This window comes from Nanorana parkeri, unplaced genomic scaffold (genome assembly GCF_000935625.1).
Source record: "Nanorana parkeri isolate BGI_ZX_2015 unplaced genomic scaffold, ASM93562v1 scaffold1004, whole genome shotgun sequence".
NCBI lineage: Eukaryota > Metazoa > Chordata > Amphibia > Anura > Dicroglossidae > Nanorana > Nanorana parkeri.
Genome location: NW_017307272.1, coordinates 214,971 through 233,128, shown reverse-complemented (window position 1 = coordinate 233,128; position 18,158 = coordinate 214,971). Strand labels below are relative to the sequence as shown.

General features: G+C 45.6%; 1 protein-coding gene across 3 annotated transcripts in view; it reads left to right on the top strand.

Moving 5' to 3' along the window:
- MEN1 (menin 1) overlaps positions 1-18,158 on the top strand; it is an 82,996-nt gene that overhangs the window by 35,352 nt on the left and 29,486 nt on the right. For all 3 annotated transcript variants that reach the window (XM_018567069.1, XM_018567070.1, XM_018567068.1), the window contains 2 exons: positions 12,495-12,623; positions 15,813-15,853. In XM_018567069.1, coding sequence (XP_018422571.1) covers positions 12,495-12,623; positions 15,813-15,853 — 170 coding nt within the window. The remainder of the gene's footprint in view (positions 1-12,494; positions 12,624-15,812; positions 15,854-18,158) is intronic.

Here is an 18,158-nt window from a genome sequence, read left to right as displayed (position 1 = left end):
TGATTTTATTCCAACCTGTTCACCGTGCCCAAGAAAGAGGGGGTTTGGCCCATCCTGGACCCCAAACGTTTTCTTCTTTGTGCGGGTCCGCCGTTCGGATGGAGCCGATCAGGTCCGCAGTGGCACATCTCCGGCAGGGGGATCTGCTGGCCTCCATCGACATCAAAGATGCCGGCCTTCATGTGCCCGTTTGTATCTCTCAACAGCGATATCTTCGTTTCGCTGTGGGGTAAGGGCACTTCTAGTTTGTGGCACTGCCTCTCGGCCTGACGTCGGCCCCGCGGGTGTTCACTCCGAATATGGCGCTGTTGCGTTGCCGGGGGTACTCGTTCGTGGGTTGTGCGGTCTTCTGCGGGTGGAGTCGTGTTCTTCTCTGGTGACGGCTCTAGAGGTAACTGCGTGGTCTTTGGAGGAGTTCGGATGGCTCCTGAACTTCCTGAAGTTGTGCCTGGTGCTTTTCACCGCAACTGGAGTGTCTGGGCTTGGTCATGGGCACTGTTGTGACCCGAGTTTTTCTCCCTTGGGACAAACTTCTGAAACAGCGTGGGTCTGTTGCAGACGCGCCGGTGGTCGTTCATTCGCTTTTCTATGCAGGTCCTGGGCCTCATGGTGGCTTCCTTCGAGGCGGTGCCTTTGCACAGCGCCACTCCAGGACTCTTCGGAGGGACATCTTGTTACAGTGGGACTAGTCTTCCCTCTCCCTGGACAGGGAAATTCGGGTGGCAAGGGCTTCCCTGCGGTGGAGGCTTCAATCTCCAGCCTTGGTGCGGGGGAAGTCTTTCCTGTCCCCACGGACGCCAGCTTTTGGGGCTGGGGTGAGGTCCTGGGCTCCTATACAGTGCAGGGTCGTTTGTCGCGGGGGGAGTCCCGTCTGTCGATATCCGTGTTGGTACTTCGGGCGATTCGTCTATCTCTCCTTCATTGGACGACCCGTCTTCGGGGTCTGCAGGTTCGGATCCAGTCGGCCAACGCCACTGTGGTGGCGTACTTCAACCTCCAGGGGGGCCCAATGAGCGTAGCCACATGTCGGCTCGTGGCCGGGGTCCTCTCCTGGGCGGAGAGTCGGTCTGGCCCTCTTGGCGGTCTACATTTCGGGGGTGGACAATTGGCTGGCCGACTACCTCAGTCGCGGTCCGTGGACCCGGGAGGATGGTCCCTACACCCGGAGATTTTTTAATCAGCTTTATCTTTGCTGGGGGACGCCGGAGGTGGCCTTCTGGCGTCTCGACTCCACCGACAGGTGGAGAGGTTCGTTGCCCAGGCTCTAGATACCTGGGCGGAGGCAGTGGATGCTCTGGTGGCTCCTTGGGAACCTTACGGTCTGATTTATGCCTTCCTCCACTATACCTGTTGGCTCGTCTTCTGCGACAGATCGCGGCCGAAGACGTCACCGTCATCCTCCTTGGCCCAGTTTGGCCTCAGTGAGCGTGGTACGCGGACGTGATGCGGCTGGTGGTGGACGCCCTGTGGCGGCTGCCCCTGCGTCCGGATTTTCTGTCCCAGGGACCTGTGTTCCGTCCTTCCTTGTCGGCGTGGCTGTTGGAGGCCAGGTCCTGCTGGACCCGGGGTTGCCTGTTGCGGTCATTTCCACGATGCTCAGGGCGCGCAAAGCGTTTTCTGGGTAGATATTCCATCGCCCGTGGGGGCCTCCTTTGCCTGGTGGGAGGCTGGGGCTCTTTTCCCACTTTTGTGCATGGTGCAGGGCCAAATTTCTGCATTGGCTGTGCTTTTCCAACGGCCCTTGGCATCTAACGCCTTGGTTCGAACTTTTGTTCAGGCGGTTACGCGTATTGCTCCCCCTGTCCGCTCGCCTTTGGCGCCGTGGGATCTGAATTTGGTGCTTTCAGTGTTGCTGGAATATCCCTTTGAGCCTCTACAGGAGATCCCGCTTCTGTCCTTGTCCAAAAACGTGGCCTTTTGGGTTACCATCGCTTCCGTTCGACGGGTGTCTGAGTTGGTTGCCTTGTCCTGCATTTCATCGTTGCTTGTTCTTAATAGGGACAAGGCTGCTCTACGTCCTCGGCCGGCCTTCCTGCATCAGGTTGTGTTGCCTTTCCATCTGAGTGAGGACGTTGTCTTGCCGTCTCTGTGCCCGAGGCCGGTTCATAGTCAGGATGGAGCACTGACCTGTTTGGATGGGGTTCGCGCTCTTCGTGTTTATTTGGAAGCAACGGCTTCTTTCCGTGAGTCGGATTCCTGGTCCTTGCTCACGGGGGGCCCTTGTGAGGGCCGGGCCGCGTCGGCAGCTACCATTTCTCAGTGGATTCATAATGCTGTTGTTCGGGCGTGCGCCGCTTGGGAGCGCGAGCCTTTTTTTCCTGTCACTGCCCTTTCTACTAGGGCTGTTGGGGCATCTTGGGCCTTCCACCATGGTGCCTCTGTTTCTCAGGTGGTAAGGCCGCTACTTGGTCTTCCATTCACACCTTTGTTTATTTTTATAAGGTGGATGCTGGGTTGGGGCGCAAAGTGTTGCAAGTGGCTTTTTGATGGGTCTTTTGGGAATTTTGGCTGTTTTGCCCATCCCTCGGTGTGTTACTGCTTGGTGACGTCCCTACCATACAGGATCTACGATCTGTTGCCCTGTGTCCTTCAATGAACGGGAGAGAAAATAGGATTTTTGTACTCACCGTAAAATCCTTTTCTCTCCGTTCATTGAAGGACACAGGTCCCACCCTCTTTCATGGGGTGTACACTCCTAACTGCTTGTTACTTACTGGAGACTTGTCAGCAGGTGGGGGGTTGGGCCACCAGCAGGGGCCGTCCCTAGGCTGTCTTTGTCTTTTGTTGTGTGCCTAGCGTCCTTCTCCTGCAGGTGGCGATATACCATACAGGATCTACGATCTGTTGCCCTGTGTCCTTCAATGAACAGAGAGAAAAGGATTTTAAGGCGAGTACAAAAATCCTATTTTCCCCTCCACGATTTGTGGATCTTCACCGCATGGTGTCGGACCTCTTGTCCCAGGGGGTGATTGTGACGGTTCCGTCCTCGGAAAGGTTCGGGGATTTTCCGACCTGTTTCCCGTGCCCAAGAAAGAGGGGGTTCAGGCCATCTTGGGCCTCAAACGTTTTGAACACTTTTGTGGGGGTCCGTCGGTTTCGGATGGAGTCAATCAGGTCTGTAGTGGCGTCAGGGGGATCTTCTGGCCTCCGTCGAGATCAATGATGCCTACCTTCATGTGCCCATTTGTGTTCAACAAGGTGTTGGCCCTGGTTCTGGCGCTGTTGCGTAGCCGGGGATCTCGATCGTGGGGTATCTGGACGATCTTCATCTGCGGGCAGTGTCGCACTCTTCTCTGGTGACTGCTCTGGAGGTCACTGTCCAGTCCTTGGGGGAGTTCGGATGGATCCTGAACTTCCAGAAGTCTTGTCTGGTGCCTTCCCTGCAACTGGATTACCTGGGCCTGGTTCTGGACACCGTTGTGGCCAGATTTTTTTCTTCCTCAGGACTAGCTCCTGAAACTCTGTTGCCAGCGTGCATCTGTTGCGGACTCGCCGGTGCTCGTCCTTTCGCTTTTGCATGCAGGTCCTGGGCCTCATGGTGGCCTCCTTCGAGGCGGTGCCCTTTGCACAGCACCACGCCAGGACTCTTCAGAGGGACATCCTGTTACATTGGGACTTGTCCCTGGACAAGGTGATCAATAAATGTATTGGAACTTCGGGCGATTCGCCTATCTCTCTTTCATTGGACGACCCGATTTCGGGGTCTGTCGGTTCGGTCCAGTCGGACTGCGCCACCGCGGTCGCGTGCGTCAATCACCTGGGCGGCTCCAAAAGCGTAACCGCAAGTCGAGAGGTGTCCGGGATCCTCTCCTGGGCAGAAAGTCAGGTTCTGGCCCTCTCGGCGGTTTACATTCCGCTGATGATCCCACACTCTCGGCGCAGAGATGGGGGGCCTGCTGGCCGCTGGGTACCGATCCGGCGCTGGGACTGTGCTGAGCCCCCTAGAGGCCCTGGTGCACGGGCGGTAGTTCCGCCACTGCGCTGGTGGACAATTGGCAGGCCGACTGCCTCAGTCGCCTGTCGATGGACCTGGGAGTATGGTCCCTACACCCGGACATTTTTCATCAGCTTTGTCTTTGCTGGGGGTCGCCGGATGTAGACCTTCTGGCGTCTCGACTCAACCGGAAGGCTGAGAGATCATAGCCCAGGCTCTGGATCCCTGGGCAGAGACGGTGGATGCCCTGGTGGCTCCCTGGAAATCTTATGGTCTGATTTATGCCTTTCCTCCACTCTACCTGTTGCCTCGGCTTCTGCGATGGATCGCGGCTGAAGACGTCACCGTCATCCTCGTGGCCCCAGATATCTCCCTGACGGGTTTAGGGGTAATAATAATATGTTTTATTTCTCATAGATGTACCATGTCTTGACTTTCCTCCTTTCTCTGAAATAAAGGATTTGGGTGTAGGTTTTTTTTTGAAATTATTATTATTTTTTTTTATTTTTTTTGGGTGTACGTTTAATAAACCGTGATAAAACTAGCTTTATTACGAGTTAACTTTACTCAGCAGATCACTTTGTTTTTCTCGGCTGCACAGAGGCTGTTTAATAACCTGCGAAAAGAAAACTTATGACACGAAACAGCTGTTAAAGGCAGAGATAAGTCTTCACAGTGATCAGTAGAGAAAGCAATGCGGGGAATGTATTCTGAGCTGCACAATGACATCCTTTGTGATAATCTACAATCCTCCTGACAGGATGGATAGTTTACTCTGCCAAACCACCCGATAACAATATTACAAAGCACCTCTATAGCAAAGTGCAACAGTTATTTCCCTGTTAAAATTATGAAAAATGCTAAAAAGCAGGATTTACATGTTCTGATTTGTTCAGCATCTACCAGTCCAAAATCATGAATCAAACTACCAAACACACCGAAAAGGTGCTCCGCACTCCATTTACTAATTAAATCAAATCCCAATGTAATTAAAGCATGTACCCATGTAGATATTCGCCAAATGTGATGAAACACCCCCTTCACCTTTGCCTCATACTCACCTCCTACTCATATAACCCCTTTGGTGTCTGTAGCAATCTGGCCCTTTTTGCCCTGTCATTGTTCCACATAATTCCCATGTTTCTCCTTCATCACAACCACACAATTCTCATTTGTTTTTTATGGATTAAAAATTGTCTTTTATTTGATGTGACATATGCATCTGGCAATCTTTTTTTTTGGGGGGGGGATACACAAAAATGCCACCCGGGGACATCCCAAAATTATTACTTTTGACCCTTCCGGTGTATGAATAATTATTGTCGCTAACAGAGAGTAATTCGTAATATATTTGAAAAGGGTATATCATATGTCCGTTATTTCAGTTTATTTGTCGAGTAATATGTGCCCTATTCAAAAGAGTCAAAATCAATGAGGGGAATTTGTCAAAACAGGACAGACAAAATATGTGCTCCTTCATTACATGTTATTCTCATTAAAGACACTAAGGGCTAGTTCACGCCAAGCGCGTTCCAGGAGCAGAGCAGTTACAGCCCAGATCAAAACTGCCCCATGTATTCCAATGGTATTTTTGGCTCTAGTTCACACCACAGTGTTCAGTTCCAGAGCATGTCAAAAAACTGCAGCAAGCCTTATTTTTCCTGCTCTGGAACGCATGCAAACACATCAAAAACACATGTAAACACACTTAAAGGTCATTTTAAAGTTTAAAAAAAAACATTTTTGGGAAAAACGGTCCTGAAGGTGTCAAACGCGGCAAAACACACTGCACTGCGTGTGCAGAAACTCATGCAGATCTGGTCTGCATTGGTGTGAACAAGCCCTAAGCTTTTGCTGCGTTCCGGGCGTTTTTTGTAAAAAAAAAAGAAGTTTTTTCTTTAGTTTAAAATGGGCTTTCAGTGTGTTCCAGTGCATTTACATGCGTTTTTGATGTGTTGGCATGCGTTAAAGAAAAGGAAAAATACGGCTTGCTGCAGTTTTTTCACATGCTCTGGAACTGAACGCTGCGATGTGAACTAGAGCCCAAAATACGATTGCAATCCATTGGATGCACTTTTGATCCGGTCTGTAACTGCTCCTGGAACGCGCTTGGTGTCAACTAGCCCTAAAGGGTAATGTTTATCTTTGCAGGGCCTTGGATACTTATCTGGAGTAGACATTGTATTTGCCTCTTCTCAACTTGGTATCCCTTTTCTAGCACACTGATCCAGACTGCAGCTCGACAACACTGTGAAGTGCAGGCCCAATGACTGGCTGCAACAGCACTGTGATCAGTAGGATCCCCTGACAGTTCAGTCCACATCATAATCTAAAAGCTCATCCAGGACTGTGTGGGTCATGTACAAACGTGGTTTCCGGAACAGAACATCCCCAATCCCTTCCTTGGTTACATGTACTGCAGCTGCTGTGCATGCAGCAATTGCTGCTGCCAAATCCAAATTAGCCTCAGCAAACCTAGTGAATTAGTTGTGCTTCTTTTTCCTGCTCTGTCTACAAAAGAAGTAGGTTTCTTTGCTCAGTGCTTCACGAGAAAAAGGTCTTTATCACCAGGTCTGACGGTGATAAATCAAGGGTACTTTTCACAATACTTATCCAGTGATAAAGCTGTTCTCTACTTTTCACCGTTTATTAAACAGGTACATTCCCATTACTCTATGTGTACTTATCACCAGGATGAGAAGAGGTAAGATATTTCAGTTCCTACCTGACTTATCACGGTTTATTAAACACCATTGTATAGACTTTTCACTTTGATAAGGTGAGGAAAGTCTTTCCACTGCTTATCACACTCTTTTCACAGTTTATTCAACGTACACCTTGGTTGGCAAAGTTAAAATAGTATTAAACTCTCAAACTTTTTTTTCAATAATGAATCCATATTAAACAAAGACGATTGCCCAGCAATTTGCTTTTCTATTTTTCACCACAAGAAATTAGTCATCATGTTTCCAAATAGCTGGCTCCAACTATTACAGCTCCACTTCCACAAACTTCCTGTCCAGTACAAGATCACAAGGGACAGAGCAGCCTGCAGCAGTCCTCCATCTAATTTTTCTGAGGAGAGAGAAAGGAGGAGCGGGAAGCAGGTAGTGGCTTGCCTTGTTGTGCCTGTGAGTGTGTGGAGACACACACCACTTACTAGCACACTCAAGGGTGGCCCCATAAGACCCTGCAAGAGAAAAGGAGCCATCCTAAAACTGGATATCCTTGTCAGCACACTGATATTTACGTGCTATTTACTTCAATTGAGGCGGTTGGCAAACTTTGTAAGTTGTCAACACCTGCCAAATTATTGCAGTCATAAATAAAATCAATGGAAAGCAATACAAATGCACTATGATTTTTACGTGTGCTCTAGACCATTCACTTTCATGCTAAAAAACAGTCATTGAGAGTTCAAAGAATTTGGAGAAAGCTTTAGCAACACAGAGAACAAGGTCTTAAGAAATTGCCACGTGTGAGCATGGTCTTAGCGTTCTCAGACTGCTGGCTACAAAAGAATGTTGGATGACTGGGTAGTTACCATGAGCTAGAAAATAGCTTTCCAGTCCACTCCTTTTTTGCTTCAAATAATCATCAGCTTATCAAAGTTCTATTTTCTCGGGTTCCAGTTTCTCTTTAAGTACTTCTAAATTCAGGCGTTAAATCCTAAAAATGCCTTCTAGTACCTTAACTGTTAGGAAAACCTGTACGTTATTTGTGCATCACTCAGCTGTAGAGCCTCAAATCCTCTCTGAATTTGTGCTGACACTGTCCTTCTGGAGGGTGGCTACTTTTGTTCCCTGTTTGTGTTGTAAAGTACCCACTACAAGATTGCTCACGTGATGGACTACAGTCTTAATACAAATTGGTAAACTAAATGTGAGATTGTATTCTGTCACAGGAGAGAGAGCTTTGAGCGGTGGCTACTTTACAACACACACATGGGGAACAAAAGTAGCCACCCTCCATACAGGAGGGACAGTTTCAGCACAAATTCAGAGTTGATTTGATGATCTACAGCAGTGGTCCCCAACCCCCGGTACCATCTCTGTCACCTCCCTCAGCCTCTGTCCTCAGCGGCTGCTGCTTGTTCCTGTCACACAGGAGTTCTAGCAACAGTGCCTGCTAGAACTCCTGTGTTGGAGGAGACAGGTTGAATAAAGTGTACCTGTCGCCTCCAAATGTTATCACACAGGGGATTTGTTAACCCCTGTCTAATAGCAATACAGTTAAGTTTAAAAAATAAATAGTAAAAAATATTAAAAACGTAACAAAATAAAAATGTAAAAAATAATAAAACAAACAAAATGTTTCCAAAGTAAATAAAAATTGAATAAATGAAAACCAGCCCCACTGCCCCCATCTGCACGCGAATAAACGCGCAGTGTTTCCAACTGCGATTGTGTGCAACCGCACGGGCAGGGCTGTATTGCAGCTGGCAATCTGCCTGGCACGACTGTGTTGCCATTAGAAAATAATGGCACTGACAGCACAAATTAAAATTATTAAATCAAAACAATATAAAATATAAACAATCAACGTCCCCCCCTCAGCGGGCCGCGGTAAAATGATCAAACATTGACCGCTCCACGGCGATAAAAAGGTTGGGGAGCACTGATCTACAGCCCTGTGGTACACAAATAAGCTACATTTTTGTTAATAGGATACATGAATGCATTTTTAAGATTTAACTCCTGAGAATTTAGTCTGTAAATGGATAGAAAACTGTTTAACACACCATATTCAGATAGTAGCGATTAATACCAGTGCTGATACTTGGCATTTTCCTGAGAACTACCAGGGTTGCAGCTGGGACCTGGCTCTGGCACTTCACCACTGTCCTGAAATCATTAGTCTGTATTGTTTTAGAAAAACTGTCACTTGACAATAAACAAAAATGTATCAGTAGTTGTACTTGTAAGTACTTGGACAAGCATTAGTACTTGTACTTGCAAAACTGGTATCGGTGCATCCCTATATTTATATATATATATAAAAACAAAATCATACATTAAAACAGAGATGTACAAATCCCAGGAGCTCTGTGTGCTCCTTACAAATGACAGCTGCCTCCTAACTTTTGAATTTTTCCCTAGTCTAGTCTTGGAGCTCGAAGTATCTGTACGGTACTTGGTATCGGTGCATCCCTAGTCTAAGGCTGTTAGTGGGGGGGGGGCGTTACAGTGGTTAGTATTGATCTGTTATTTGTAACCTATTTAAAAAAATTATACAGAGTTTAGCATTAAAATTACTCATGTTCACTGATCTGCTTTTGTGACAGGTGAGCCAAGAACACATGGCGGGGGAGGGTTAGGTGTCTGGACAGTACGGCACTTTGCAGTACACGTGGAAGTGATTGGAATCACTTCTGCAATAAAGCCATCAGTCCACTGAGAAAATGTGAACAGACTCCCAGCTGCTATAGCAGGCTGGTGCTGCTGCCGACAGTAGCTTTATGTCAGTGGCAGCGAGAGGGTTAACCTCCAGCAGCTTTACAGAAAGAGCTATAAAACTGTGAAACAAACTTCACAGGAAACAAGTTATAGTTGGCTAAGTAGATTATTTGTAAAAAAAAAGTGGATGTGTTTCTAAGTGCATCCAGTTAATGATCATTTTAAGAATTTTCATAATAGTAGCCCTTTTGGCATGGCATTTTGGTCAGTGGAAAGGATCCCCAAGGAAGGGGACTATATCAAAACAATCAAACTTTATAGATTCCCATTGCACTCCTGACCAGATACAACCCAAAACATTGGGTGGGTGCTGTAACGACTGCGGGTGCCACCGCAAATCAAGTACAAATCCAAATATAGTCACCAGCACACCAAAGCATATCCTGTCAATTCTTCTTTGACAAAATGTCACAATGTGTAGCCACATGTCGTAACCATTTCGATCCCTTCTTCGGGCACAGACATAATGGATCTACACACTTTTTCCTTGGAGATTAAATGTTGAGATAGTTTTCATGTTCAATTAAACCCCTGATGGAACTTTCCAGTCCACATACATAATATGGATTATTTCAATTGCAGCCATTGTGTGTGTGTGTGTGTGTGTGTGTGTGTGTGTGTGTGTGTATATAAATATATTTGAAAAATCCTATGTGACGAAAGGACGGCGTTGTAATTTCATGGCCAGCCGGGAGCTTTACATTCAAGCGATTGGGCATCTCTAGAGACGCCCGACCGCTTGTATAGGAGCACCTGTATCTGCCATGCCAGTCCCGAGATCCGCTGTGCCCGAAGCGGCCGGGACCAGCATGGCTACTCTGTGACGGGAGATCAAAGGGAGTTAGTTACACGACTGCCTTTGATCTCCTGTCAGTCCCCGAATGCAATCAATGGAAGGTGCAACTGCTTGCTTGTTGCACAGACTGCCAGTCCATTAAATTTTTTGCCACTCAGCATTGCATGTGCTGTAGTGAATACGCTACCTATTCTGACTCCTATTGTTGTATCTCTGGCCTGTATAAGCAGATACAATCACCGCGGACAATCTTTATAACATAGCTGAACTCACCAAATACACTGCCAAGCCCTCTGTTTAATAAATATTTTCAAATGTGAAATTGCACCTTTTTGCAAAAAGGTAAAAAAAAAAAAATTAAGGCACGCAAAACTGTAAATAAGCGACTTATGTTAAAAATTGTTTTTGCGCTGTTCGTGTTTATGTTGTGATAAAATGATACAGGCGTATATTTAATTGCAACACAAGGTATCGCAATGCGTCGCAAATGTTTGCCATGCACTGCCACAGTTAAATTAATGCTTTTTTAAAAAGTCTACGGTGAAATATCTGGGGTCTAAACAGACCCCTGACATTTCCCTTTTAAAATTGAGGATGCAGACTCCTCATTTCTTTTTCTGCAGCCTCAGCTCTCAATGAATGGAAAGCACTCAGTAAGGAGGCTTCCCATTCATTCAGAAACTGCTGATTGTAAAATATTTACTATCATCCAGTTTCTGAATGGGGAGAAGCAAAAGTGACCATGAGCTTATAGCAGAATAATAAATGCCACCGATGTCGGTGGCACAGAAAGGGTAAATTGGACAGGTGTAGCACATGGCTCTTCTAGCAATTAGGGCTCGTTGTCACACTTGCGGTGACCTGTGTTGTACTGCATCGGATCAATGCAGGTCAACGCATGGACACATTGTTTTTGTGTGTCCCATTCACACCACAACACGGGGCGGGTCACTGTACTGCAATGAAATGCAATCCTGCTGCATTTTATCACAGCACTCTGCATACCACCGCATTGTGCTGCTGCTGTGCGGGGACCTGAATGGAGTGTTCACAATGTACCTTCCACATAATGGTTTTTTTTTTTTAAGTAAACTGTGACAGCTCCAGTAGTTTTCCATACAATGCCTACAACCAGAGCTGTCACAATGCACAAGCCCGTCTGCTGAAACTTAGTGTTTCAGTGGATGGGCTAGTGTGATCGGGCCCTTAAAGAAGATTTACACTCATTCCCATAGTTAGAGCCGACATGTGAAATTGAAACTGTTGATCAGGAATGCTCTATTGATCGGAAAGTGAGCGAACACACACCGTCGCTCGCACACTTCCCGATCATCTCTTGCAGAGAGCGGTGACTGTCAGTTAACCCTCCACGCTGGGATTCCTCTTTCCGATACTCCAGCGCTGACTGAAGGAATGGATGGGGGTAGGGGGCGGGCACAGCTGGCTCTGCTTCTAGATAGACAGAGCCCGCTGTCAATCAGCCAGCTGGGTGGATCTCGACCGTATTGTTGGGATCCATCCCAGCTGCAGCGCTCTCAGCATATAGCGGGCAATAATACTGAGCTTTGGGTCACGGGAGGAGGTTAGTATATGTCCTTCCGTAACCCTAAAGAGAACTATGGGATAAAAAGGTTACCCCATAAAATTTCCACAACAGTAATGACTTCAGAACATCACTGTAAGTAACATTAAATTCTATGTAAAGAATGTTTTAACATTTAGACTGTACAAAAACCACTTATCAGTTTACTTGTGGTAGAAATGTATTTGATTACAGCAGAAAATAGGTGGCATATGTAGAAATAAGGCTTTAGTCTGTCTAGTCCAGTAAGGGAACCCTGTGAATGCGGACATGTCATGTCTGGACCTCTTCATCAATATATAGACCCGAGCAAGACCAGCTATAACAGAGTACCAACTCTTTATGCCTATTAAAGTGAGGACTTTCAGCCAAACGTGGCAAAATATGTTGTCAATACCAATGTCTTTTGCTGATGGATTGTCTGTGCTTTGTCTTTCCTGTTGTGTATTTACTTATATATGTTTGGAACAGAATCCATGATTAATAATGTATTAAAAAACTGCAAAAGCTTTCTGTCAAAACATTTTTAATTATTGGGGTGTACTGCCACATAACAGTCTTATGCCAGAAACATTGCTGCTCCCAGAATACTGCATCATTTGGTAGGAGAATTCAAGAATATGTAAAAGCTAAGTTTAATCCTGTTGGCCAATATATTTGGATGTTTTTGTTTCATTTTACATGGTAAATGTAATATCTAATTTTTGTTAAATTCTTCTGTTATAGAGCTGGTTGTACTTAAATGGGAAATTTCTACATTGCGACCGTCACATGGAAGTGGCTTTCATGGTCTGTGCCATTAACACTTCAATTGATGCTCACACAGACAGCCTGGAGTTACTGCAGCTGCAACAGGTACATAAATTATATATAAAATATTTCTACTAGTATGTGCATGTGGTTTTATTTCACATGGCCCTCCTTACCATCTTGTCTTGATTTGTATTGTGATTGTAATGTCTTCCTTATATTGTAAAGCGCTGCACAAACTGTTGGCGCTATATAAATCCTGTATAATAATAATAACATCAGTGGGCTGCGTTAAGTGTGCAATGAAAAAAGTAGGACATATTACATATTTTGATTAGAATTTCCGATACGGAGTAACATTGAAGTCTAAAACCAAAGCACTGTGATGTGTGTCAACATACCATTGCAGCACATGGTAAAATATACACCAGCACAAGTGCGTTAAGTCCCCAATAACGTGCACGCTGTGATGTAAATGGTCCCTTATACACAAAATTTTGTAAAGGTGTAGCTCAGAATGATAGCAGAAACTGAAGCACCACTGCATTGTACAGCTCAGCTATGAGGAAAGATTAACTGACCTGAATTTGTTGTCTCTGGAGAAGAGGTGATTAAGGAGGGACATGATCACCATGTATAAATACATAAATGGTCCATATAGTGAGCTTGGTGCCAAATTATTCATGTTAAGGTCACTGCAAAGGACAAGGGGGCACTCTTTGCGTCTGGAGGAAAAGAGGTTTAACCGCTGCATACGGAAAGGATTCTTCACAGTTAGAGCTGTGAAAATGTGGAATGGGCTCCCCCAGGAGCTAGTTCTAGCGAGCTCAGTTAATTGCTTTAAAAAACATCTGGATGTATTATTAAATGCACAGAATATTACTGGATATTGAGTTCTTATAGGTATATTAGGCATCAGAGATTGTTCATCCAGGGAATATCTGATTGCCTTATGGGATCAGGAAGGATTTTTTTTCCCCTGTTGGAGCAAATTGAACCATGCTTTATAGGGGGGTTTTTTTGCCTGCAAATTTTAACCAGATCGCATTTGCAAAAACATCAAATGGATCAGTGTTCACTAACACCATGACCGTATTAACCAGGGGTATTGAATAAAAACTGAAGACCAAGACCAGTTTGACTAAGATCCGGTGACCAAGATTTTGACCGAGGTCCGAATCGGGGTTCAGAAAGAACGGTCACTCAGACCGTGTCTGCATGGCAATCTGCCATTTAGGCTGCAATCCCACCAGCAGCTGCACTGCACACACAACTACTGGTGTGTGTGTATGCATCAATTCCGGCACATCACATTTTTTATTTTTTTTGTTAGAACTTTATTGAAATGTCATAAGTAACAGTTCACTATGTTCTATAGGCAAATCGCAGTGTGTTGTGGTTGTACCACATCGTGGTTGGCTTCACTGAAAAAAGTCCAGCATCCATCAGTGCCCCTTTGCATCGGGTGTCCCCACCAGGGGACCCTTTTACATCGGGTGTCCCCCTAAGGGGACCCCTTTACTTCGGGTGTCTCCGGGGGCCCCTTTACAATCGGGTGTCCCCACCAGGGGATACAAAAAAAGCAGCACTCTGATCAATTAGCGTGCCTCCTCTTGCATTGGCTGTCCCCAACAGAGTGCCCCCTTATTTTTGTATTTAATGTACTCTGATGAGGACAACTAATAAGTCATTGTCTGCATTAGAGTGCCCTCTTACACTGTCCCTAGAGTGCCCCTTTAAAATGCTGCTGACCCTTGAGCCCGACCAGCAGAAAGGCAGGATGAGGGGAGCCAGGAGGCGGGGATGGGAGGAGCCGCGAGCCAGGGCAGACTTCGGCTGCAAGGGAGGATGGAAGACGGTACTCTTCCGTCACCCCTTATTGCTGGGTAGGGACGAAAGTTGATGTCATTGGTTGCTAGAAACGCTGCGGTCCTAGCAGCCAATGACATGAAGGAATGGGGACCTGCAGTGGGTTATAGCTGGCTGTGGATGTACCGGCCTCTTTTCAATGATTAAAAAGGAGAGGCGGGGGGCCTGCGCTGGGTTATGGATGGCAGTTGATGTACCAGCCTCTGAGGCCGGCGCATCCACTGCCAGCCATAACCTAGTTGGCAATCTCGGTCCGCCATTTAGGGACCCCTGGTATAAACTATTGATGGTAGATTGCTTTAAAAGCTATGTTTTCTTTTCTAACCTCGTTTTTTTATATTACACCCATGAAACATGGTCACATCCTCATTCCCCCACCCCACGACGCATCCCACCCCCACACACAAACCTGAATCGATGGGTTCTTCTCCTTTCAGGCTGCTGTCATTTTTTCTTTGATTTGGATTGGCTGTGTGTGGCTCAGCACAGATTTACAGATCCATTTGCAGGATCTGTTATTAGAGACTACAAGTCCTGTCTGCCACTGCAGCAGAGAGACTCATAGTTTTCAATGGAGTACAAATTCAGTAACGTCACCACACTTGTAGTCCAATTATATTTCCTACCCTTCTGTACATGGAGGGTCCATGCCTTGGTATGAACAGGCTGGGAGGAAGAATAGCCTGAATATTGCACCACAGAGCTTTGCAGGCTCAAATGCCAAAAATAATAAATGCACATTTTTTTTTCTTTAATGTGTGTGCATTTTGTTCTTTATTTTACTTTTATTATTCTTTTATTAATATGTGTCCATTTAAATGTTGGACTTTGCCTTTAATTCTTTAAGTGGTTTTCAAATGCTGGTTCAAACTGGTTTACAATGCCAGACAAGTTATGTAGGAAAAGCCAGCATTGCTTGTATACATAATAGTTAAAGCCCATCTCCAGGTAAAAAAAAAAATCTCCCTTTGCGGTGGGGCTATTCCGGCACTGCAAGGGTTAAGTGCTTTTTAATTTCTAAGGGGGCTGTGTAAAGCACTTTTACTTAACAGATTCCTGCTAGCTCTTTGACTCTTGCAGCCTGTCCGCCCCTCCGCACCGTCGGTCGGATGCCCACTGACGTCAATATGTCTCATGCAGGGCCCGTAGCCCTACATTAGACTTAGAGGACGCAGAGGGCCAGTCCACAGCATTTGAGTTGTACAGGCTGGTAAGTTACTGTGAGGGAGCAGTTCATTTTTCACATCACTGTGTTGACAATACATTCTCAGAAATAACATAGTACATTACTTACTGTTGAAAAAATGTTCACTGTTGTAAATAGTAAGCTTGACAGTTCGCTCCTATTAATGTGTCTTTTCTGTCAAATGTTCACATAATGTGATGTGAATCTGTGTATACCTAAGATGTGTTTTGTAATTGTAGAGTTTACTTTGGGTTCTTTATGATGGAGGACACCTGGGCAAGTGAGTATTTCTGAACAGTTCTTGTTTTCTTTTTTTTAATTTGCTAATATTTAGCATATTGAATGTTTCTTATTCAGTCATGAGAACAAGTAATGTACTCCATGGAAATTGTTTACTTTTTCAACATATTTGAACAGCAAACATTAAGGGGGTTATTCACTAAGCTGCCGAAGGATGTAGCCGAACGTTCAGCTAATCCATTGGCTCGCTAGGGCTGCTGTACGTACTATTCTCAATAGTGCGTACAGCAGCTGAAGGCAGCCACAGCTCCCAGCTGTCCCGAATGCACGTGCTTCCGCTCGGCAAAGCCGCACAGACAGCCGAAGCAGGACCGAATCCCCGCTAGTTAACCATAAGAAAAAAAAATAGAATAAAACAAAACAGCGCCAGGTCCCCTCCCTAGTTCATACCAGACTCTTTAGGTCTGGTAGGAATTTTAAGGGGAAACGCAACGCCCAAAATTTAAAAAAAAAAACAACAACAAAAAACTCCATTCCAGACCCTTAATCAGAGCACTGGCAGAGCAGGAAAGGGATTGGTCCGGAAGCTGGCCAATCAGGAAGCTGGACAGCGAGTCATTACCCGCCCCCGACTTCCTGATTGCCCAGAAAGCCAGCCCCATGGTTCCTCATCACCTGGTGACGTGCGAGCATGGAGCTGGCAGTCTGATAATCTCTGTCTCATTTCTTCTGTCTCTCTGGCTAGAAACTTTGTATCAAGGTAAAGCTCCCTCTCTTGTGAAAGCTGGCTCCATGCTTCTTCGTCACGTGGTGACAAGGGAGCATGGAGCCGGCTTGTTGGCTAATCAGGTAGCCGGGCTTTGAGTCATTACACACGGGACTTCCGGTATCTGTATCGGTGAGTACAGGAAAAAGAATATCCATACCCTTACTCGATACCAAAATATTTTGCACAGCGCTAAATATATAAGCTTGCAGCAATGTGTAAATTACATAAATGTGCCAAATAAACAATACATTAAATAAAGAATATATATAAAGGAAGTGCTTTGCTGTACATCAGTCTTGATACTTCAACAAATCACACTAGTGACAGTGCATAATGTACTAGATAAAGTGCTACATTCAATTCTGAAAACGATAGTTCATCTGTGTATCAGTCCAATTAGTACATAAATTATTACATAAATTTAAATAACATATAAATTGTCAGTAATATATAAAGTGCAAAATATAAATGATCTTACATTGCAACAGTCTCAAATCCAGCCCAACGTAAAGGGCAAAACACTCTGCTCCAAGTAAACACTGTGATCCAAACAGGTGACCCTCTCCTCGAGCCGAGCCCCTACTCACTCACCAGAAATGTTTGACTGTTGAAAACAGTCAAGGAAAGCTTAATTGAAGTAATGAAAGCCTGATCACAACCGATCGTATATCCAGCTCTTCTACTAGTCTTCCATGGCAAGTAAAACCATGCGCTCCTTCCACAAACTCGGGGCCCTAGGGGCGGATCCTACTGATGCTATTGCACATGTTTGTGGAACGGCATCAGTAGGATCCGTGTTTTGCCCTTTACGTTGGGCTGGATTTGAGACTTGCAATATCAGATCATGTATATTTTGCACTTGATATATTCCACAGACGTTTTATGGTATTTTATGTAATGTATGTACTAATTGGACTGATACACCGAGGAACTATCAGTTTTCAGAATTGAATGTAGCACTTTATCTAGCACATTGATGCACTTTATGCACTGTCACTAGTTGGAGTTGGCCCACCCTTTGCAGCTATAACAGCTTCTACTCTTTTGGGAAGGCTGTCCACAAGGTTTACGAGTGTATCTATGGGAATGATTGACCATTCTTCCAGACGCGCATTTGTGGAGTCAGGTACTGATGTTGGACGAGAAGGCCTGGCTCGCAGTCTCAGCTCTAATTCATCCCAAAGGTGTTCTATCGGGTTGAGATCAGGACTCTGTGCTGGCCATTCAAGTTCCTTTACCCCAAACTCGCTCATCCATGTCTTTCTGGACCTTGCTTTGTGCACTGGTACTCAGTCATGTTGGAACAGGTAGGGGCCATCCCCAAACTGTTCCCACAAAGTTCGGACCATGAAATTGTCCAAAATGTCTTAGTATGCTGTTGCCTTAAGAGTTCCCTTCACAGGAACTAAGGGGCCAAGCCCAACCCCTGTAAAACAACCCCACACCATAATCCCCCCTCCACCAAACTTTACACTTGGCACAGTGGAGCCAGCCAAGTACCGTTTCCTGGCAACCGTTAAACCCAGACACGTCCATTAGATTGGCAGACAGAGAAGCGTGATTCGTCACTCCAGAG